Source organism: Selaginella moellendorffii, unplaced genomic scaffold (assembly GCF_000143415.4).
Source record: "Selaginella moellendorffii unplaced genomic scaffold, v1.0 SELMOscaffold_71, whole genome shotgun sequence".
Classification (NCBI taxonomy): domain Eukaryota; kingdom Viridiplantae; phylum Streptophyta; class Lycopodiopsida; order Selaginellales; family Selaginellaceae; genus Selaginella; species Selaginella moellendorffii.
In genome coordinates, this window is record NW_003314332.1 from 733,134 (window position 1) to 752,639 (window position 19,506).

Consider the following 19,506-nt stretch of genomic DNA (forward strand, 5'->3'; position numbering starts at 1 on the left):
GCGCATATTCCCTCCCAACAGATAGCGCATATTCCACCACCGCCCCACCCAACGTTGTAGTGGTCAAACAGAGACCGCTTCTATACATAGACATCAGCAAAGAAACTAAAGAAATTAAGAGAGATTTATTTCTGAAGCACTAGAATACATTACAAAATACCTTATGCACTTCTTTCTTCAGCTCGCCCACTTGCCACGTCAGCACTCAGTTAGGGCTCAATCAAACTAGACACCGTTATCACCAGTGTCACTTTAGCCCATTATAACGTGCAAAACCCCGTTTTCGTGCATCGGGCGCCACGTGTTGAGCTGTGGCCGGCCAGATTACTATACTAGGAGAGTGATGTGGATAAAATATGTGTGAAGATTGATTCACCGGGATATGGCGACTGAGGGCTTGGTCGCCGCAGGGGCTAGTGCAGCATTGGGAGCTCTTCGAGGAGATCTTCGAGGAACAGCCGACCTTCTGATCAAGCTTGCTTGTGCTGCTCGCAACAGCATAGGCAGATGCCAGGCGATGGCAGACAAGGTGAACATGGTTACCACCGCCCTCGAGAGCAGATCATACAGGTACGACGATGTCAACCTTCAGGCTAATCTAGAAAAGCTGCTAGTTGTGATGAAAGACTGCGTGTGTCTTGTCGAGAAACACAGCAAGACGAGTGCGGTGAGCTTCTTCTTCTCGTGCCACGCTCTCACTGTTGACGAATTTGACGACCTCGACGCGCGCCTCAATCGCTGCATCAGCTGCTTGAATCTGAACTTCCACATCTCCTCGTATGATTGCAGTCATGAGCACAAAGACGAGATCATAGCCCATATACAGGCCAACACAGCACGAACAGCACGAACTATTGAGGAGATAAAGCAGCTGGTCAAGGGCCAGGAGCCCGTAGAATATTTGACAGCCGTGCAGGGCGTTGTGACCGTGGGTGAAGCCTTGGCCGGGGACTACATGATATCTGCGACGCTCACCGACAACAGCTCCTCAGTGTCACGGAAAGTCATCCTAGTGCAGTCACACGAGACAAAGAAGGAAGTTGCGATCCTGGAGAAACTAAGCCTTCACGAGTGCATACTTGAGTTTCTTGGCATCTTTCCATATGGTGAGTCCAAGCCTTATCTTGTCTTTGAGAGGCCCTCCGAGGAAATGACAACATTGGACGAACTGATCAATAAGAACCCGGGGAGTTTTATGAGTGACTGGAGAGTAAAGAGACAGATCGCTCTGGAGCTGGCAAGAGGTATGAGAGACTCTCATCTGGCCGGTGTGGTCCACAAGAATTTCCGCAGCTCCAACATATTTCTTAGCGGTGACCTTCAGCACGCTAAGATCTTTGGCTTCTACCAGGGAAGGATCAAGCTGGAGCCAAGTGCCAAGAAGTGGATGAACGACGAGCAAGTCCGCTGGGCTGCACCTGAGCAAGTTCAGAGACACCGACCTGCCTTTGATGAAAAGTGTGACATCTACTCACTGGGAGTGGTGATTTGGGAGCTCATCACTGGGAACTTTCCTTTCGCCAAATACACTAACTACCGAAAACTTACCAGAGATCGGGACGAAAATGTTGCCCTCTTGGATGACTTCCCTGTGGAATGCAAAGCAGGTGAACTGGGCAAGTTCAGCAGAATCTCTGAGCTCTGTAGAGATCCTCTGCCTGATAACAGACCATCTCTCGAGAACATTATCAATGATCTCCACAAGCTCCTTCCCGAAGAGATGATTTGAAATTTGAAGTGCTTCATATTTCGGTGCAGTGTGTGAAGAAAATTATAATAAAAGAGCTTAGATCTTAGATCATCCATTTCTTGAAAGTGCATTTGGCTCCGGAGGCAGATCCCTGCAATCTTGTATGCTGGTACTGGTTGACATGCTCATGCTCAAAAAGTAAAGTAAATATTCCCTCGGTTCAAGGTTATCTTAGAATATAAAGTTTTGTATGGAGTTTGTTAAAATGAATGCTTCTAAGAGAACCACAATCACAGAGATTGTAAAATAATGATAAATTTTCATCAAACAATTTCTAACGTTAAAAATTGGTTTTAGGGTTTATCAGGAGAAAACTATTAAAATATATAGAAAATATTAAATTATATATAATTTAATATTTAAGCTATCTCAATTTTATTAGATAAAATTATAATATAGGATAAAGTTTTCTTAAAGTACACAAAAAAAAATTTAAAAAAAAAAATTCACCACAATCTTAATTTATTATTCTAAACTCTTTGTGGTCATTATGAGTGGCAAATTTTTTATCTTTACCCATAGAAATTCATAATTAATAAAGATTTGCATTATCTAGACAAGTTGTCATATTTTTTTTCTTGTGATTAGAAAATATGGCATATAAACCTTTTTTCTCATGCGCAAAATAGCTATACAAAAACTAAAGTGGAAATATATTCTATATTAATATCTTAAGTATAAAGATTATAAAAATTAACTATATTTAGGCTCAATAAAAAAATATTTTATAGTCCAAGATGTCTAGATTTAAAGTTATAAAAATTGTTATTATTGAGTTTCTTGAAAAGTTTACAGCAGTTAAATATTATGTTTATATTATTATTTTATATAGTAAGATCTTATATATAGGTAATTACTCCTCAAAGATATATAAATATAATAGGTAATAATCTTTGAGGTAGTAAATATATAGGTAATTACTATAATTATATTTTAGTTTTAAATAAATTTTTAAAATTTTTCATTTTCAACTCAAATAAATTGCAGGGTTAGAGTTAATACTATTATTTGTAGTTTTAAACAGTATCTTAAATTTTTATTTTTCATGTTTTCTTCTAAATATCATAATCAAGACCAAATCATCTATCCTTTAATCTTTTACCATATGAAATTTTTAGTCTTTTCACATACATTTATAATAAATCATTTGTTTTTTCCATCTAAAAATCATTAATCTTACTGCAATGAACAAAGCTATAAAATGGAAAAAATCTTGCATAGCTCGCAACAAACATTTATTGAGGGATGTGCATGACTAGAATGGGATAGATACTGTCAATAATATTGAATAATTTCAAGGACACAAACTCTGAAAATGTGTATTAAGATTTTGTTGAATCAGAATTTATTTTAGTGCCTACACTAAATGCTAGTTAGTAGCATATTTCTAAGGCATGAATCTCTATTACATTTTTCCTTATAGAACATTACCTTCCACCAGAAAAGATCCCTGTCCATACTAAATATAAGCATCCATAATTAGACTTTGGTATTTATTTGAAACCAGGAAATATCTGAATGGTACTTTGAAAACTATTTTTGTAATCAAGGTAATTAAGCTATCGCACTGCACAGCTGAAAACAATAAAGAAATATGAAAAATTGACAAACAAAAGTTTCTAGCATACCCATTACTCCCAATTCAGCTCATTCTCATCTCCTTAAGTGTTTAACATAGAAGAGCTGCTGTGAGGACCCACAGAAGTGGTAACATCAACGGGAGTGCTGAAATATAAAAGAAGTAAACTCCCGTAACAACAAAAAAACTACATACCAAGGAGAAGGCATCAAGCTCTCAGAGTCGATAGCAAGCTCTACAACACCTTGAAATTTTGTTAAAATATACCGCACTTTAGAAAGTTGATGAAGAACCTACCTTTCCTTCTCTCCTCCTCTGCACGCCAAAGCTTATGAGCCTGCCTAAGTATATCCTCTGGAGTGCTTTGGATGGAAGGATCTTTGGCACGCCGGTCTTGCAACTCATTAGTAGCAAGCTTGAGTAAATCCGTCATCTTCAGAGTGCTCCACATGCTAATCCAGATAAGGTTTGACTAACTCGGTAGAGCATATATATCTAGCACTTACTTGCCAACATAGATGTGACCAGATGAGTTCTTCACAGAACTGTGGAACATTTTCGGCATATCTTGGTGCAGCAAAGGGATGAAGACGTACCCATCTGCCACACACTTAATACTCAAACACAAACTTGCAACAAATAACTCACCTTTCTCACAAATGATGCAAAGGGCTTCCATCCTAGCCCGACTGTATAAAGCTTGTCCTGTTGTCTTTATATCCTGGACTTTGCCTCCCACATTCTCTTTGTACACAATTGTCTCCCGCTTACGAGCCGCTTGCTTCTCCTTCTTGCGGCTAGTCTGCCCCATCAATCGAAAAAGCTTAAACCCTAAACCCCTAGGGTATTTATTCTGAGAGAAGAATCAATTGAGGAATCCTTCTATTTTAATTGCTGAAAAGCCTGATTCACCAAATTAGAAAACCAAAAAAAAAACAAAAGTCAGGCTAAAATGAAAAAGAAAGAAGGAAAATACAGTCCGTGTCCATTGATCGATCACTCTTTCTTGGGGACTCTCGACTTGTACAAACAAATGTAGGCTGTGTGCCAGTCCCCTGTGAGAACCCAATTAGTGGCGTCTTGTTTTCGGAAGCTCACTCACCTCCTCCAGAGAGTTTTGTAATGTCTTCCTCCCGTTGTGGAATTGGGCGATCGTCGTCAAACTCGATCCATTTCCCTGAAACATTTAAAAAACACAAGTTTACCACAGACAAGTCCGGTATCTCTTGCCATTTTCTTGTTTGACCCAAGCCACATAGTGCCCCGAGTCGGCACTCCGTCCCTTGTGCGTCAAAACAGCCACCAAGTCGTATATGCCTGACAGTAAATAACTCTTGTGAGCAATTCCTTTGATTTTCACCGACCCCCTTCTCACCTGTTGGACTCCCTTGCTCAGTGGTAGACCAATCCTGTCCATGAGAGAGGTTAGGTAACTCCGATGCTGATAATTCCAAAAAGAAAAAGAGGGAAGGTTACCATAGACGAAGGCGCTGGTCCATCTTCAATCTTTCTCTTACCTTTAAGTCCAGCTTCTCTGTCCTCTTGTTCTCTCAAAAGCTGTAAATGAACAGACAAGGATGTTAACGACATGCAAGCAGAATCGCAAATACCTCGCGTGGTGCCTTCAGTTCATTTTTTAAATCCTCCGAGCAAAAACCCATGACATCCAAAACTAATGGATAATCGACTTTCTGCACGTTAAAAGGACATTTTCTTTGAAGCAAATGTTTAAAACCAAAACTTACCCTCAAGATCTTTGCTTTCTGTTTCGTTTCCCGCTTCCAGAAGAAACGAACAAACTGCACAGTCAAGTATCTGAACAAAACAGTGCACATTTAGAGCAATTGATAAATCATAAAACCCACGTACTGAGGAAGACGCGTGATAACGGATTCCTTGCTGTGAACTGCAGATCTACCCAAAGAAGGCGACGTTTTCTCGAGCTCGGATTTTAGCCCCTGCAAACGGACAGCGCAGCGTTCGCTAGCTGTTTCTTCAAGTAATGCGAACCTGTTTCAAGCCTTCGTTAAGATGATTGACGTCCTGTGAAATGTGGCACTTTAAAGAGTAGACAGTTTCAGCTTCTTCGGTCTCCTCTTCAGTTTCAGCGCACTTGATTCTGAAAAAAGAATAAAATCACATGTGTATCCGAACATGTCAGAAAATGACTCACCTGCTTGAGATGTCTACACCAAACAGATTCTTTAGTGTCGCCTCCCTGGTAGAGAAATTAAGAAATACCACATCAGTCAGTGACAAGTAAACGCGGACCTGGTCTCTCCAGAAGATGGCCGCAAACGCTGAGAAAGTGTATACACGAGTTGCGTCCAGCATTCTTCCGCATCCTGCTGCATGTAAGCTCCATTGTTGGCTTGTTGAGCGAACTGTGGAAACTTGCTTCGCAACAGCTACAATAGGGAGCCATGAGTATATCAAGGAGCAACGTAGCAATGCTAGAGTACCGTCCAGAAGCGGAGAGGAGCCACTGCCCTGTGGCTGCTGTCAAGCTCGCCAAAGAGGTCACGCGCTGCAAGCGTTAGAGTATGTGATGACGGGTCCATGTCAGTCCCCGCTCCCGCGGAGTAGCTGCAAGCATACACATCACAAAGTCGTGGATGCGTAAGACCAAAACCAACCTTTTCAGAGCGGATCTTAGCTCCGGAACGGAATGGAGGCACTGAATGGTTGAGTTCATGTAGCACGTATTGCCCAGGTTCATCAATCCTGCTGTGAATCCCTTTAGTAAGGGAGATAAGTTTCCAAGACGAATGGCGATGATTACTTTTTGTGTCGAAAGAAAAAGGAGATGAGATAAGCAAAACCACCAACCTGTTCGATCACTCCTTGCTCGTTCTCGGGCAAATCTTCCACAAACAGTGTGCTCTTTTCCGGAGCTTTGGGAGCTTCTTCGGCAGTTCCCATCATCATCAATCGCTGTCCCTGAGGAAAAGAAATGGCCAGAGTCACAGACATAAAAATCGTAACGCTACCTCCTTCACAGCAAGCTTGCTCCAGTCTCCATCGTCCTTTATTGACACCAACAAAGAGCTCAGCAAGCCTGAGAGAACGAGAAATAGAGTGAAGCGCAGCTTACCTTGAGCAGGCCGCCCTTGACCATGATCTTCTGCCTGTCTGGAGGAACTCCGGTGAGATCGAAGAGCTGGCATTTGAAAACGTAGGGCGGTTGCTCCGTGTCGATCTCCACAGAGGGGAACAGCTCCTTCTGCCACTTGACACTGACGGTAACTGCGCAGGGAAATGACGAGAGTGAGCGAGCGAGTGAGAGCGCGAGCGCGAAATCGACCTGACGGCATTGTCACGAAGAACCCTAAATTCTGGGGAATTAGGTCGACAAGTTTGCTCGAGGTAAAAACTTTAAGGATGGAGCGCATTTGGATCTAGCAGACGGGCATGGCATCGCATGGACAATGGGCTGGCCTCTGCGATTAGATCGTGTCGAGATTTGGATCAGGCCAGGCAGCTCCACAGGCAATGGGAGGGAGCAAAGGAATCGAGCGGGAGCCTCTATCTGGGAAATCTCCTCATCGAAACATATGGCAAATGCGGGCATCCCGAGTGTTCCCGCAAAGTTTTCGACAGTCTCCGGCTGCCCAACACCTTCTCTTGGAACCTTCTCATCTCTGCCTACGCTCGCAATGGATTCCTCCATGAGGCCCAAGAACTCTTTGCGGCGATGTCACCCCGGAGCTTGGTGGCGGCAAACGTGATGATCACCGCATATGCCCGAAAGGGGCATGTCATAGATGCAAAGAATGTCTATGATTCTATGCTAGAGCACAGCTCCGTTTCATGGAGTGCTATGATCGCAGCTTTTTTATCAGCTGGAGATCTAGGCGACGCTTGCGATCTTCTACAAGCATTGCCAGAGAGGGATATTACGTGCTCAAACTTAGTCATTGCAGCATATGCTCAGGCCGGGCATTTGCCTCAAGCCAAGCGTTTGTTTGACGAGATGCGTCACCGTGACATAGCGACTTGGAACGCAATGCTCGAGGCACTCGCTGGTGCCAGAGACGACGTGATCGAAATGGAGAGGTTTTTCGAGACGATGATGCCGGGGTGGAGTGCCGCGTCTTTGACAATACTAGTGACTTCACTGGCTCGCCATGGCTGCTTTGACGAGGCTCGAGTAGCATTCGAGGCAAGGCCACAGCTACACGACCTTGTCTCGTGGACTGCACTGCTTGCAGGCTTCGCTCTCCATCGCGATGGCAATGAGGATATCCAAGAGAGCGAGAACATCTTCTTCCACAAAATGCCCCTCCACAACCACGTTACTTGGACCATGATGCTCGCAGCCTACGCCAGGCACACGGATCTCTCGCGAAGGGCGTCCGAGTTCTTCCACGAAAACTTGCCGCAGCACTCCATCGCGTCGAGCAACACCGCTATGGCAATCCACGTCCAGGCCGGGAAGATGGACCGGGCTCGCGCGCTGTTTATGGAATGGAGCTGCGAGACGTCGAGACGTGGGATCTTCTTCTCAGGGCCACGCCAGCTGACGAGGTGAATCGAGTGTTTGAGAGAATGCCCGAGCACACTCCGCTGTCGTGGGCTACCAGGATCACAGCAACCGTGACGAGTCGTCATCTCGAGAACGCTCTTGCCATGCTCGACAGCCTGCCCGACCACCACCATCTCGAATCGTGGACGAAGCTTGTGAAGTGCTTTGGCGAGCAGGGATTCTTGGAGACCGCCAAGACAATCTTCGAGACGCGAATGCCCGTGCACGACCGAGTCTCGTCCACGGTGATGCTGATGGCGTATGCCCGGCACGGGCATTTTGTCCAAGCAAAGGAGATGTTGCAAAGCTTGCCGGACAGAGACATGGAGTCGTGGAACTCCCTGCTCCACGTCAATGTGGCGGACGAAGCCTTGAAAGTTTTCCAGAGAATGCCTGCTCGAGACGTGGTTTCGTGGACGAGCATGCTCACGTCCTACGTCCAAGCAGGTCGAGCGGAAGAAGCTCTCCATCTCTATCGTTGCATGAACCTCGAAGGCGAACGGATCAACAGAGTCACCCTGGTGGCGGCCATCGATGCCTGCGCCGATGCTGCCGCCATAGCCGACGGACAAGCCATTCACTTCGGTTACGCTGCACACGACCACTACTGCTGGCCCGACACCAAACTTGACGCTCGAGTAGAGAATTCGCTGCTGAGTATGTATGGACGATGCGGGAGCTTGGCACAGGCCACGGCTCTGTTCGTCGAGATGCGCGAGAGAAGAGACTTGGTGTCGTGGAACACCATGATCACAGCATACGCGCAGCGGCAGAGCCGATCAAACACCTCTGCTGCGCTTGAGGTGTTCCAGCGGATGAGCCAACAAGGTGTCCGTCCCAACGACATCACTTTCACTGCGCTGCTGTGTGCTTGCAGCCGCTCCGGATGGCTTGACGCTGCCTGGAGCTTGTTTCGCACTATGATCGCCGACTTCGGCCTCGAAGCTTCCACGCGCCACATCGTTTGCATGGTCGATCTGCTCGGACGAGCGGGAAGGCTAGACGATGCCGAGAGAGCGATCCGCGGAGCGTCACTGGCCGAGCTCGGTGTTGCCTGGAGAACGCTTCTCGCTGCCTCGGAGGTGCACGGTAACGCAAACACTGGAGCACGGGCTGCAAAGCTCGCAGCCTCGTCGGCTTGTTCTTCCCGTTCTCCGGCCTACGTACTGCTATCCAACTTACTGACCACGTCTTAAGCTCGTCGAACGACTAAATTTATACATACCGAAACGTATATAGATACAAGTGTTTGCCGCCGCCGCCGCCGCTGCTGCTCGATGCTCGATCGAATCAAGTCAAGCACGCGGCAACAAGCGTGCCCCTGAGAACCAAGTAGTATCTCACCCACGTAAATCGCTCCATGTAGTACGAAGGCGTGGGAGTTTGTGCTGCTCCCACCACCAAGTCGAGCACTCCCGGGGCCTTAAACTTTGTAGGAGTGTTCGTGGCGAGGTTGTCCACCTTGTGCTCGTAGATGAGACCGTCCGAATCCAGCTTGTACTCGGAGGTGCCGTCGAATTGACCACGAGCTTCCCACGGCACCCTTGGAATCCCATACACTGTCCATCTCACCATGATCACCTTGTCCCGTGGCTGCCAGATGCGCTGGATCTCTATCCATATCGCCTTGAAGAAAATGCGGCCATAGAACCTGAGCCCCCAGAACATGAGCTTGTAGTTTGCAATGCCACTGAAAGTGATGAGCGGATCCCGGAATGTGATGTCGTCCCTGGAAATAGCCCGAGTAAGAAATCGATCGTTCTTGCCCACTCCAAGCAAAGGTTTTCTTTCTTGCTCACTTACCTGTAGATGTCGAAAGTCGGTGGCTTGTAGAACATCCCGGGGAGCTCGTCTCTCAAGCTCCGGATCGCATAGCCTACGTTGACGTGATAATCGTCTCCCTGCTGCTGCTGCTGCCGCCGCTTCTTCTCTTTTTGCTCTGGAGGAGGCACCTCCACGGCATAGCTCAGCAAGCTCCTCTTGTGGCTATCCAAGTCGTCCTCGTCGAGAATTGGGATAGTGCCACCCGGCACAAGAGGCCATCCCACGGGCGGCCGCCATTCCCCATTCTTGCTCCTGCCCTGCCTCTCTTCCACTAGATTGCTGCATTCTATCCTGGATTCTCTGATTCTAGCGTCCAATGAGTACCTTTTCGACGCTGCAGCTCTGCTGCTGCCGCTGCTACTGCTGCTGGAGACGCAGTCGTGAGCGCCATCGCTGGACGCGGCGCTGCGCTGATGCGGCGATGCCGCCGCCACAAAGCTGTGCAAGAAAACGCACGCCATTGTGCTAGCCCTAATCCACCCCGAGCATATTCGTTCCCGGATCTCCCGGAAGAGCCCTAATGTGTGATTGAGGGGAATGGAGGCGATATTTCACGCACTCCCAGTGTTTTGAGCAGCCAAATAGAAGAAGGATCTTGTTTGTGCATAGATGAGTGAATCCAGGTACTGTTTGTTCACTGCTTCCTGGGTCTTTTAATTTTGTGTTTCATCAAAGTAGCTCCTTTTTTAAAAGGTAATGCATGGCTTATTTCCTTTGTTTGCTTCTCATCTCATATGAATACTTGTATCAGCCTTCACGTCCTTATTTGTGATGGAGTGGCCTCTATGCTTGTCAAGGAAGAAGTTGATGCCCACTCCAGGTTATTTATCTTTGCGGGCCGATATTGAAAACGGATTCTTCGTCTTCAAACGAAAGGTTTTTGGTTGGTACTTTGAACTCACTTCTCAGGGGGAAGGAGATCATCAGCCAATATAGTGACATTACATCTGAATGCTTTCTGGATTGAGCATTCATTCTTGTTGCAAAAGAAGCTGGTGAGCTTGCAAGAGCCTTGATATATCAGCCGTGTTGATGTTGTTCCTTGTCTGCAGCGCAAAGGAAGGCATGTACGCTGCTTGATAATGCTGATCCAGCCTAATTCTTTGCTTCTTTCAGACACATGCAAGAGGAGCACACGCCAATCATCGGGAACCAGATGATTGATATTGAGCTGCATAGGGCGGATTACGATTTGCTTCGAGTCGATGGCCGCGGCTTCAAAAAGTGAGTGGAGGAACGGAAGCTTCCGACGTTCTCGAAGAGGCATGGGTTTGAGAAGCCGAATGATGAGCGAGCCTCGCAGCTAATGGAGCACTACAGGAACACAATGGGATCAGCGATGAGTACAGTTTCATCATTCGCAAGAATTCATGTCAACAAACAAAGTAAGCGCTGTGACCTTACATACTTTTGCTTGCAGCAACGAGCTCATATCGAAGATCGTTTCATTATTCACAGGAACATAAGTATTGCGTTGGTGCAAGTTCTTCCCCAAGAAAAAGCTCAGCACCTGTCTTTGATGCATACCCAACAGATTCAATACTTCGAGACTAACTGGCATGGCGTCAACTGGACTGCAAACGCTGATGCGAACTTCATCAACTACTGTTCTTTGGTTCAAGTCACATCAACAACGTCAACACATGCTTCTGGATGCTGGGACTGGATTCCAGTATGGCCCACAGCAAACTGAAGGTAGTGAAGATTCATCTCATGATACTGCTGCAGAATGACCATCTTGAATGATTTCCCAGGGAACGAGGTCGATCGACAAGCAGGAGCTCTTACAGTGAACTTCCTGCAAAATACCGCAAAGGACTTGGATTGCTCTTTGCCTCAGCTTATGCCTGTCAAATTGAGAGTCCCTACACCGTGCTCTTTAAATCGTGCCCTGCTACCAGTAGTCTCTGCACGAGCACAGGCCATCTTCAAAGAGATGAGCCCGGCTCCCATCTCTCACACTGATCTTTCGCTGGAACAGCATGGACACGTACTTGATCACGGCATGGCAGTCAGCACACATCCGGTGCTTGCTACAAATGCGCATCATCGCGTCCCGAGGTAGTTTGATCACACCAAACGCCACAGCCAGCCTCTCGCTGTGGTGTCTCTCGGCTTCCACCTTCCCTCTGATCAATCCCTCGCTGCTAGCCTTGAAAATGTAGCCAACGCTCGTCATCCTCAACCGCATTCGCTCCAGGAACCTCTCGAGCTTGCGAGACATGGCGTGCTTCTTCCTCGAGTGGCCTTCGAGAAACCTGTAAACTTTGCCGTGGATCTCGATGAAGCTCGACTGCCGCTGCTTGTACCGCCTCATCTTGGCGATCATCTCCTCGGCCTTGGCACGCATCCCTTCCTCCACGTACATGTTTGCAAGGATCTCGTAGGGGAGGTGGTCCTTGCTATCCAGCTTGAGCATCTCCCTCGCCGCTCTCCTTGCTCGCGGGAGATCCTTGTGAACTTCGCTGGCCGTCAGCAAGCTCAGCCAGTCGAGCCGCCCTGGATGAAACGGCGAGTGATTGACGAGATCCTCCACCTTGGCGACTCGGCCTTGCCGTCCCAGCAGCTGCATCACCATTCTCAGGTGCTCCACTCGAGGCCGGATGTTAAAGTCGGTGATCATCGAGTGGTACAAGCTCCGGCACTCTCCGAGCCTCCCTTTGTGGCTTGAGCCCGCGAGGAGCGCGGTGAAGGTCTCAGCATGAGGTAGCAATCCTTCCAAGTTCAAGCTGTGATACAGCTCCGCAGCTCCAGTGACAAAGCCGTGATCGGCAAATGCCGAGATGAGCGTCGTGTACCTCGTCGTTGTCTTGTACGCCATCCCCTCAATCTTGTCCCTGGCAACCTCCAAGAGCATGCACTTGCCGTAGAAGTTGGCGAGCGCCAGCTCCAGAACGTCCTTGACTTGGATTGCCGACTTCGCGAGCTCGAGCACCCGGGATCCATACTCGAGAGCCACGAGACCGGCGCAAGCGTCGATGGCTGCCACGATCGTAAACTTGTCGGGCGAGGTCCCGTCTTGCACCATCCGCTCGAAGAAGTGGAGGGCCTCGTACGAGTCACCGCGCCTGGCGTAGGCCGTGATGATCGAGTTCCAAGTGTAGGCGTTCTTGGCGGGGATCCTCTCGAAGAGCCGGGTGGCCGTCTCCATCCGGTTGCACATCGCGTACATGTGAACCACCGCGGTCCCGGCACAAACATCCGACTCCAGTCCCGCCAGCCGGACCTGCTGGTAGATCACACTCCCGTAGAGCAGCTCCGCCGAGTTTGCGCAAGCGTCGAGAGCAGCCACCAAGCTCGCTCGATCCTGGACGCCGCCCTCGAGCTGCATCATCCGGTGGAGCACCACTCCTTCCACCGGAGCTCCACTTCGAGTGAACGCGACGATGAGCTGCGTCCAAGTCACGCTGCTCTTGCAGGCCATGGCCTGGAAGACTCTGGCGGCCGCGTCGAGCTGGTCGAAGGCGTAGTACATCGCGATGAGAGCGTTCCCCAGGATGGTATCGCGGGTGGCGTAGCCCCGAGACGCGGCCAGCTCGTGGAGAAGCCGCCCGGCTTTGACACTCCTCTTCTGGAGGCTGAGAGCCGCGACGCTGGCACAGGCATTCACCGCGTGAGTGAAGGTGACGGCGTTTGGTTCTTGGCCATGGAGCAGCATCCTCCGGAAGAGTCGAAGAGTCTCGAGTCCAAACTCCACTCTTTGGAAGCCGTGAGGGAGGAGCTTGTCCTTGGAGCGCAGCACCAGAGCTCCCAGCATGAAGTTCCAGGCGATCACGTCCTTGCTCTCCATTCTCTCAAACACGGCATAGGCCTGCTCGGTGTCCCTGCATTTGCCATACATGTCGATCAGCTGCGTAGCGATTAGAACGTGAGAATCCACACCTGGTTCTGAGAGTTCTTGCTGGTGGAGCTGGCTTCCTCCCTCCAGATCTCCCTTGCTTGCACAATCTCTCAAGGAGGACATTCGATGCTGGTATTGCTCCACAGTCATGTTGAGTTGCTTGAGATCATCCTTGCCTGGTCGTCGGGAAGTGCTGCTGGGTTTTGCAACTTTGGAGATCTCCTTCTTCTCCTGGCTGGGCTTTGCAACTTTGGAGATCTCCTTCTTCTCCAGCTCCTTTCTTTTGTTTGCTTTCGAATCAGGTGCTTTCTTCCTGGCTTGTTCTTCCGCAGCATTCCTTCGTTTCATCTTCTTTCCTTTGGGCACCACAGGAGCGGCGGGCAATGTGGACAGGGATCCAAACAAGCGCACGACGATCCTGGAAAGATTGTTGAAGTGAAAAAATGTGAATCGCTAGCGAGCGCGAGCACTTACCTGTGATGCCTGGTCATGCTCAAACAAAGTCCTCACGGAAGAACCCTAATCCTATTCTCTTGTTCTTGTTTACAATGCATGGACGACCGAGGACGCGGGCCACTGCGGCAGCTGACAAGGAAAGCGAAGCCAAGGCCGAGCGCTTCGAATTGCTTCTCTCTGCGGTACTGAGGAATCACCAGCAGCGATGGTAAGATCGGTGAGCCTGGATCGATCGATTGATTTACTCTAGCTTGTTTCTTTCTAGTTACACCAAAGAGGCTCTAGAAGAGAACGCCCGGCTGGTGGAGCTCAATCCAGAGGTTTACACTGCTTGGAACTTCCGGAAGCTCGCCCTCAAGAGTCTCTTGGATGCCGAACCCGACGAGGATTCTCGCAAGGATCTCGTCAAACAAGAGCTCAAAGTGGTATGAAATGAAATCTTTCGTTCCTCCTCTTCGTATGTCTCACGAGAGCCGAGCTTTCTTTTGTAGACCGAGAACGCGTTGCGAGCACACATAAAGTCGTATTCTGCGTGGCACCACAGGAAATGGGTGATTGCTCTCGGTCTTTCATCTCTGGACGACGAATTGGATCTGCTAGCGCAGCTCTTCAAAGTAGACGCTCGCAACTTCAATGCCTGGAGCTACCGCAGGTTAAAGTGACAACAGTGTCTTTGTCTGGTCTCTCACTCGCGATCTCTCTCTTTTTTTTCTTCCAACAGGTACATCGTGGGTCTCATGGGCGTTCCCGTGCAACAAGAGCTCGACTATACCATGACGCTACTCAACAAAAACTTCAGCAACTATTCCGCTTGGCACAATCGCAGGTTGGTTTTCTCGCTGCAAGCACAGCGTTGATATTCTATGGTTTGCAGTGCGTTGCTGCTGGAGCTCTTCAAGGAGATAAAAGACGAGCAGGGCAAGGAGTCGATTCTCTCGGAGGAATTTGAGCTTGTGAAGCAGGCCTTATACACAGATCCGTGTGATCAGAGTGGCTGGTTCTACCATAGCTGGCTCCTGGGCCACTCGTCCAAACAAGATAGGCTCGGGACAGAGATCGATATGTGCAGGGACCTGCTAGAAGCCGAGGAAGACGCAAGGTAACTCCAAGCTAGATCTTTGCTCCTTTGAAGTTGACGATCTCTCTCTCTCTCTCTCTCTCTCTCTGGGGTGCAGTGACTGGGCCAGGAACACCCTCGGAGAAGAAAGGTGAGTTCTTACCTTCCGTGTTCGCGTGTTCTAAGCCTGTGCTGCAACAGTAAGTTTCCTCGGTTGACACTCGCACGGCTGCTAAGCTCGGCCCCTGGAGTTGACAAAGCCGAAGTGGTCTCACTCTACGACCGACTGGTGCGAACGGACCCTCCACACGCAGCGTATTACAAAGACATGTTGCAAAAGAGTCGAACAACAGAGGAAGAAGCTCGTGTCCTGTGATACAACTTCCGAAGAATGTGAGTTACAAAATGGTATCTTTAGTGATCTGTGTTGTCAGAGCCCTCGGTCGAAGAAGTAACCGGAAGAGTTACTTGGGGAGGTTCTCGGAGAGCTGTGTCATGAAGGCACCGACGGATGCCGCGTCTGTTTGGATCCACGCGGCGTCGAACCCATCCTGCTGGAAATCTACACCCAAGTTGGCTGCCACCGTCTTGAACACGGAGCCAAAGCGGTTCCCCATCTGAGCTCCCAGCCGGAGCCTGTGTGAGACGCCAACCACGAGTGCCTTGTCCGATTGAGGACAGCGAATGGCGCAGACGAGCGGCTTGCTCCGAGCACCTTGCTCCCGGAGAGCGTCCATGACGAAGTAGCAGAGCTTGGTGAGAGCCATGGGACGAGCAAGAAGCTCCACGTCGTGACCATCCTCGAGCTTGAACCACCTGAACATCTTGGTGTTCTTTACGAATCCCTGCTTTGTCACCGCTAAGCTTCCCTGCCTCAGTATCGCACGCTGGACATTGATGGCTAGTTCCATTCCCTGCTGGAGCTCATGCCATCTCTTTGGCGCCAGTGCCGAATACGCCCGCATGAACTGGCCGCCGTGGTCATCGCAGCTTGCCTCGAGCAGTGCTGTGAGCCCGTAGACAACATCTGCCGCAGATACTTCGGAGCTGTATCCGTGAAGCTTCTGGAAACTACGGTAGTACAGGTCGGTCAGGCCAAACTGCGGTGACGACCTCTGGAATTCCTCCTTCATTCTGCGTCGAGTCTCTCCGCTCATATACTCGTACTTCTGCTGGCCTTCCACCAGCGCAATCCCCATGGTGGCCAGCAGCAACTTGAGCCTCTTAAGCCCCCCGTCACTCCAGGTCTTGAGCTTGGTGGCCACGTACGAGGAACACAGCATGGAATCATACAGCGTCCACTCTCTGAGCAGCATCAACCGTGGCTCCTCGTCGTTCGTAATGCGAGACCTGTCTGGCGCCTTAACCACGGTCCCGTCTTTCATGGTCACCTTTGTTACCATCTCCGAGTTGCCGGAGGTCTTGACGTAAGTGTCCAGCTCCATGACCCCCGACTGATATCTCTCCATGGTGAGCCTTTCGTGAACAAACTGGTCCGTGAGGGAGACGCATGCCAGCCACAGAAGCTCGTGGGTGTTGATGTGCAAGGCGTGAGAGATATCATACACTTGACGCCCAGCAGCTCTCCCGTGAAACGTCCCTGTTGAGTAGTAGTCTTTCTTCCGTCTCCGCATATCTCTCCTCAAGTTGTCCGCGTGATCAGAAGAGTTGTCCCTGTCCCTGCCCCTTTTCCTCATGCTATTGTGCTTGTCACCACCACCATCACCACCACCATCGAGTTCCTCCTCATCGTCGGATTCTTCCTCGTCTTCGTCTTCTTCACCATCGCTGGCAGCAGTCATAAATGAGAAATCCGCGAGGGAGCCCACATCAAAGTCGTAGACAATGTCCCTCTCCATCTCCTCCTCGCGGGCATAGAGCACGGTTACCTGCTGGTTGTGATCACTCCAATTGTTGAGGTGGATGGGCCTGTGACTGTCCACCACAAACACAAGAACCCTAGGCCCCAGCTTGAGCTGCCGCCGGAGATCTTGGGTGCCTCCCCAGTTGATGAGCAGCACCACCAGCGGCTCCTCCGCCTGGATGGCCGCGGCACGGCTGCCCACATCGGCCATCCTCGACACTGGGAACACCGAGTGGCGCACATTGTCCGCGTTGAGGATGGAGCGAAAGATCTTGAGCGCGCACACCGAATCGGCGTCCACCGTTGAGGGGAGGATGTGGAGAGGGCAAGAGGAGGCGGCAGAGGCGGCGGATTTGAGGCGCCGGTAGAAGTGAGCTCCGCTGCTCTCTCGCACCATTCTCCGGCCCCCTCTGTGCTATCTAGCCATGACCGTGGCGGCCAAGATCTGGAGCTCACCTCTCTTCTTGTCGATCATGGGATGGGATGGATCTCGCCCGCCCCGGGATCTCTCCCCAAAAACCCTAGAATAAGAAATGCCCGGGAAAATGGGCGGGCTGTTCAAATTGAGCCACGCTGGCAATGACATTGAAATTTTTAAAAAGCTAACGGTATGCCATTTTCACAGGAACCCTAGTTTGGCGCGGCCATGGCGAGCTCGGATATGTGGCCGTCCCTGCTCAAGTATGGGAATGCCAGTGTCATTCTCACCAAGGAAGCCGCAAGCCCCAAGAGAAAGGTATCCTCCCCCTCTCGATAGGGTTCTTACGTCCTTCCAGGGTTCCAAGCAAGCGCCGGCAGAGCCAAAGCCGCTTGCGACACAGCAAACGGACGACATTCTTGATGCGATTCTACCCCCAAGGTTTGTAGCCTTTGGGGCATCCCTATCGCATTGATTGATTGGATATTTCTTTCTTACACACAGGCAATGGGTTGAGGAGGGGCAGCAATGGATCCAGAAGGTGTCCAGTACGCCTGCGACTCGGCTGGACGTTATAAATCTCCAAGTAAGATTTGATGCTCGTGCCGGATTCTAACCTCGAGCTTGCTTTCTTGGCAGGAAAAACTGGATCAAGAATTGCAACGCCGGCAGGCACGCGAGACTGGCATTTGTCCCATCCGAGAGGAGCTCTATGCTCAGGTTGGTGCTTTTGTTCTCCTTGTATTCTGCGTTATGGGGTGCGATTTCGCTCGGCGTGACTATTTTGTGTCTCAAGTTTTTTGCAGTGCTTTGACGAGTTGATCCGGCAAGTGACTGTTAACTGTGCAGAGCGGGGGCTTCTTTTGCTTCGGATCCGCGACGAGCTCAGGATGGTAAGCTCTCATTTTTTCTGTTCACTTCTTGAAAACAATCGTCTGTGATTTGGCGGCAGACTATTGCGGCATATCAAACACTCTACGAGAGCAGTGTTGCCTTCGGATTGAGAAAGTCATTGCAGGCTGAATGCGGCAAAGCCGACATGGAGAATCGCATTCAGCAAGTAAGATATCTATCTACGCACTGCAAGGCGCTGAGACGCATCCATGCGCTGACTCAAACGTTATCTTTCTATAGCTCGAAGGAGAGCTCAAAGAACTCGATCGTCAAGTGGCCGAGTGGAAGGTGCGGATGATCAAATTTTCACGTTCATCAGATTTATTTATTTGTTTCTTTTAACTTTCTCCCAGAACAAGTGTGAGATGACCGAGAAGCAAAACGCCGAGAAGAAAGCTTACGACGATAAGAAGCATGCCGAGGAAGTGGCGTACTACACTCGCTCGAACAAGCAACTCAAGGCCCAGCTTGAGGCCTTCCTTGCTCCGGCCAAGAAATGAAACTCCCACAGCTTCTTCTTCTTCTTCTTCCACCAGTGTTCAGCGAACTACCTAAAAGTGCTTCTGGAATGAAACACTCAAAAAACAAATGCGCTGTGTGTGGAGATCGGGGGTGGGAACTTAGGAAGTCGAAGATGGTGGCGGTCTGTGCGATCAAGTCATGGGACTGGGAAGGATTTTCCGTGGCACATACATCGATAGGTGGAAGGGCAAGCCTCCGAGTCTCGCGACTCGAGGCACATAAAGCTGATGGTAACTCTGAGACACGGCGAGCAAGGGCCACAGGCGTGAGAGCAGTCTGGGAGCGCCGAGCCAGCCATCATCGACAGCTCCTTGGATCTGTTCCGAGGGACCTGGGGGCAGCAATGGTCGCGTTAGAAACAGGAAAGCAGTGCTCGACCACATTCTACCTCTTCCGCGGTGCTGTTGATGGTGATTTGTGCTTGGATGGTTTTGCTCTCGTCGGGCACTGCTTGGCAATGAACGAGAAGCATGAGCTCATAGGGAACAGGAACATGAACTTAGACAAAGAACTTACGAGGCCGATGTGTGGAAGAGAGCGGCAAGGTTGCGACGAGGACGATGAGGACGAGCAACAAGTGTAGAGGCGATGGTTGGACCATCGTCTCGCAAAACGGAAAAGCTTGCTTTGAGCGATCCAACCCTAGTCGAGCGGAAAAAGCGATGGAAAGCTTAAATACTCAAGCAAGTACATTATGCTCTTCACAGATGGGGAGCTCCCGCTATAAACGCGAGAGAATTTGTGCACAAGCGGCATAGCGGGTATCATAAACCGAA

At 49.7% G+C, this 19,506-nt stretch overlaps 11 protein-coding genes and 1 long non-coding RNA gene across 15 annotated transcripts; 6 read left to right on the forward strand and 6 right to left on the reverse strand.

The window, feature by feature from the left end:
- The first annotated feature begins 107 nt into the window (after positions 1 to 107).
- On the forward strand, positions 108 to 1,801 carry LOC9639785 (serine/threonine-protein kinase HT1). The gene is made up of 2 exons (XM_024659926.1): positions 108 to 570; positions 655 to 1,801. Exons 1-2 carry the CDS (start codon positions 383 to 385, stop codon positions 1,727 to 1,729), a joined length of 1,263 nt encoding a protein of 420 aa, XP_024515694.1. The 5' UTR covers positions 108 to 382; the 3' UTR covers positions 1,730 to 1,801.
- Positions 1,802 to 3,218: 1,417 nt separating this feature from the next.
- LOC112340826 lies at positions 3,219 to 4,159 on the reverse strand. Its single transcript, XM_024659905.1, has 6 exons — positions 3,978 to 4,159; positions 3,836 to 3,929; positions 3,627 to 3,781; positions 3,525 to 3,573; positions 3,379 to 3,475; positions 3,219 to 3,325 (listed from the first exon to the last, which is right to left on the reverse strand). Exons 1-5 carry the CDS (start codon positions 4,138 to 4,140, stop codon positions 3,412 to 3,414), a joined length of 525 nt encoding a protein of 174 aa, XP_024515673.1. The 5' UTR covers positions 4,141 to 4,159; the 3' UTR covers positions 3,219 to 3,325; positions 3,379 to 3,411.
- A 101-nt stretch (positions 4,160 to 4,260) lies between these two features.
- On the reverse strand, positions 4,261 to 6,658 carry LOC9639721 (ubiquitin carboxyl-terminal hydrolase 6). The gene is made up of 17 exons (XM_002986065.2): positions 6,634 to 6,658; positions 6,424 to 6,575; positions 6,320 to 6,355; positions 6,159 to 6,269; positions 5,966 to 6,066; positions 5,792 to 5,915; positions 5,601 to 5,737; positions 5,503 to 5,547; positions 5,340 to 5,448; positions 5,199 to 5,287; positions 5,075 to 5,144; positions 4,940 to 5,020; positions 4,806 to 4,886; positions 4,705 to 4,738; positions 4,560 to 4,646; positions 4,432 to 4,506; positions 4,261 to 4,384 (listed from the first exon to the last, which is right to left on the reverse strand). The coding sequence occupies exons 1-17, from the start codon at positions 6,641 to 6,643 to the stop codon at positions 4,326 to 4,328; spliced, it is 1,401 nt and encodes a 466-aa protein (XP_002986111.1). The 5' UTR covers positions 6,644 to 6,658; the 3' UTR covers positions 4,261 to 4,325.
- A 92-nt stretch (positions 6,659 to 6,750) lies between these two features.
- LOC112340842 (pentatricopeptide repeat-containing protein At4g02750-like) lies at positions 6,751 to 7,860 on the forward strand. The gene has a single exon (XM_024659960.1). The coding sequence runs from the start codon at positions 6,751 to 6,753 to the stop codon at positions 7,858 to 7,860; it is 1,110 nt and encodes a 369-aa protein (XP_024515728.1).
- A 17-nt stretch (positions 7,861 to 7,877) lies between these two features.
- Positions 7,878 to 9,050, forward strand: LOC9639786 (pentatricopeptide repeat-containing protein At4g02750). Its single transcript, XM_002986002.2, has one exon. It carries the CDS (start codon positions 7,878 to 7,880, stop codon positions 9,048 to 9,050), a length of 1,173 nt encoding a protein of 390 aa, XP_002986048.2.
- Positions 9,050 to 10,207, reverse strand: LOC9639722. The gene is made up of 2 exons (XM_002986066.2): positions 9,658 to 10,207; positions 9,050 to 9,583 (listed from the first exon to the last, which is right to left on the reverse strand). Exons 1-2 carry the CDS (start codon positions 10,137 to 10,139, stop codon positions 9,145 to 9,147), a joined length of 921 nt encoding a protein of 306 aa, XP_002986112.2. The 5' UTR covers positions 10,140 to 10,207; the 3' UTR covers positions 9,050 to 9,144.
- A 116-nt stretch (positions 10,208 to 10,323) lies between these two features.
- On the forward strand, positions 10,324 to 11,562 carry LOC112340827. 3 transcript variants are annotated; one of them, XR_002990306.1, is made up of 3 exons: positions 10,324 to 10,371; positions 10,430 to 11,063; positions 11,137 to 11,562. It is a non-coding gene; the product is annotated as an uncharacterized LOC112340827 (long non-coding RNA). The 3 variants fall into 3 exon arrangements; XR_002990307.1 differs by lacking the exon at positions 10,324 to 10,371 and having other exon boundaries at positions 10,391 to 10,673; positions 10,731 to 11,063; XR_002990305.1 differs by lacking the exon at positions 10,324 to 10,371 and having other exon boundaries at positions 10,391 to 11,063.
- LOC9639787 (pentatricopeptide repeat-containing protein At4g21065) lies at positions 11,263 to 14,037 on the reverse strand. The gene is made up of 2 exons (XM_002986067.2): positions 13,994 to 14,037; positions 11,263 to 13,937 (listed from the first exon to the last, which is right to left on the reverse strand). Exons 1-2 carry the CDS (start codon positions 14,008 to 14,010, stop codon positions 11,573 to 11,575), a joined length of 2,382 nt encoding a protein of 793 aa, XP_002986113.2. The 5' UTR covers positions 14,011 to 14,037; the 3' UTR covers positions 11,263 to 11,572.
- On the forward strand, positions 14,032 to 15,449 carry LOC9639788 (geranylgeranyl transferase type-2 subunit alpha 1). Its single transcript, XM_024659906.1, has 7 exons — positions 14,032 to 14,183; positions 14,241 to 14,400; positions 14,467 to 14,627; positions 14,697 to 14,801; positions 14,850 to 15,074; positions 15,151 to 15,183; positions 15,234 to 15,449. The coding sequence occupies exons 1-7, from the start codon at positions 14,068 to 14,070 to the stop codon at positions 15,406 to 15,408; spliced, it is 975 nt and encodes a 324-aa protein (XP_024515674.1). The 5' UTR covers positions 14,032 to 14,067; the 3' UTR covers positions 15,409 to 15,449.
- On the reverse strand, positions 15,381 to 17,402 carry LOC9639723 (cell division control protein 45 homolog). Its single transcript, XM_002986068.2, has one exon. It carries the CDS (start codon positions 17,291 to 17,293, stop codon positions 15,497 to 15,499), a length of 1,797 nt encoding a protein of 598 aa, XP_002986114.1. The 5' UTR covers positions 17,294 to 17,402; the 3' UTR covers positions 15,381 to 15,496.
- A 139-nt stretch (positions 17,403 to 17,541) lies between these two features.
- On the forward strand, positions 17,542 to 18,730 carry LOC9639789 (28 kDa inner dynein arm light chain, axonemal). 2 transcript variants are annotated; one of them, XM_024659923.1, is made up of 8 exons: positions 17,542 to 17,632; positions 17,673 to 17,755; positions 17,819 to 17,900; positions 17,954 to 18,034; positions 18,121 to 18,207; positions 18,267 to 18,374; positions 18,449 to 18,496; positions 18,562 to 18,730. In XM_024659923.1, exons 1-8 carry the CDS (start codon positions 17,543 to 17,545, stop codon positions 18,706 to 18,708), a joined length of 726 nt encoding a protein of 241 aa, XP_024515691.1. In that variant the 5' UTR covers position 17,542; the 3' UTR covers positions 18,709 to 18,730. The 2 variants fall into 2 exon arrangements, with proteins under 2 accessions (XP_024515691.1, XP_002986050.2); XM_002986004.2 differs by having other exon boundaries at positions 17,542 to 17,755.
- Positions 18,731 to 18,849: 119 nt separating this feature from the next.
- Positions 18,850 to 19,403, reverse strand: LOC112340831 (protein EPIDERMAL PATTERNING FACTOR 1-like). The gene is made up of 2 exons (XM_024659924.1): positions 19,119 to 19,403; positions 18,850 to 19,061 (listed from the first exon to the last, which is right to left on the reverse strand). The coding sequence occupies exons 1-2, from the start codon at positions 19,200 to 19,202 to the stop codon at positions 18,867 to 18,869; spliced, it is 279 nt and encodes a 92-aa protein (XP_024515692.1). The 5' UTR covers positions 19,203 to 19,403; the 3' UTR covers positions 18,850 to 18,866.
- Positions 19,404 to 19,506: the final 103 nt, after the last annotated feature.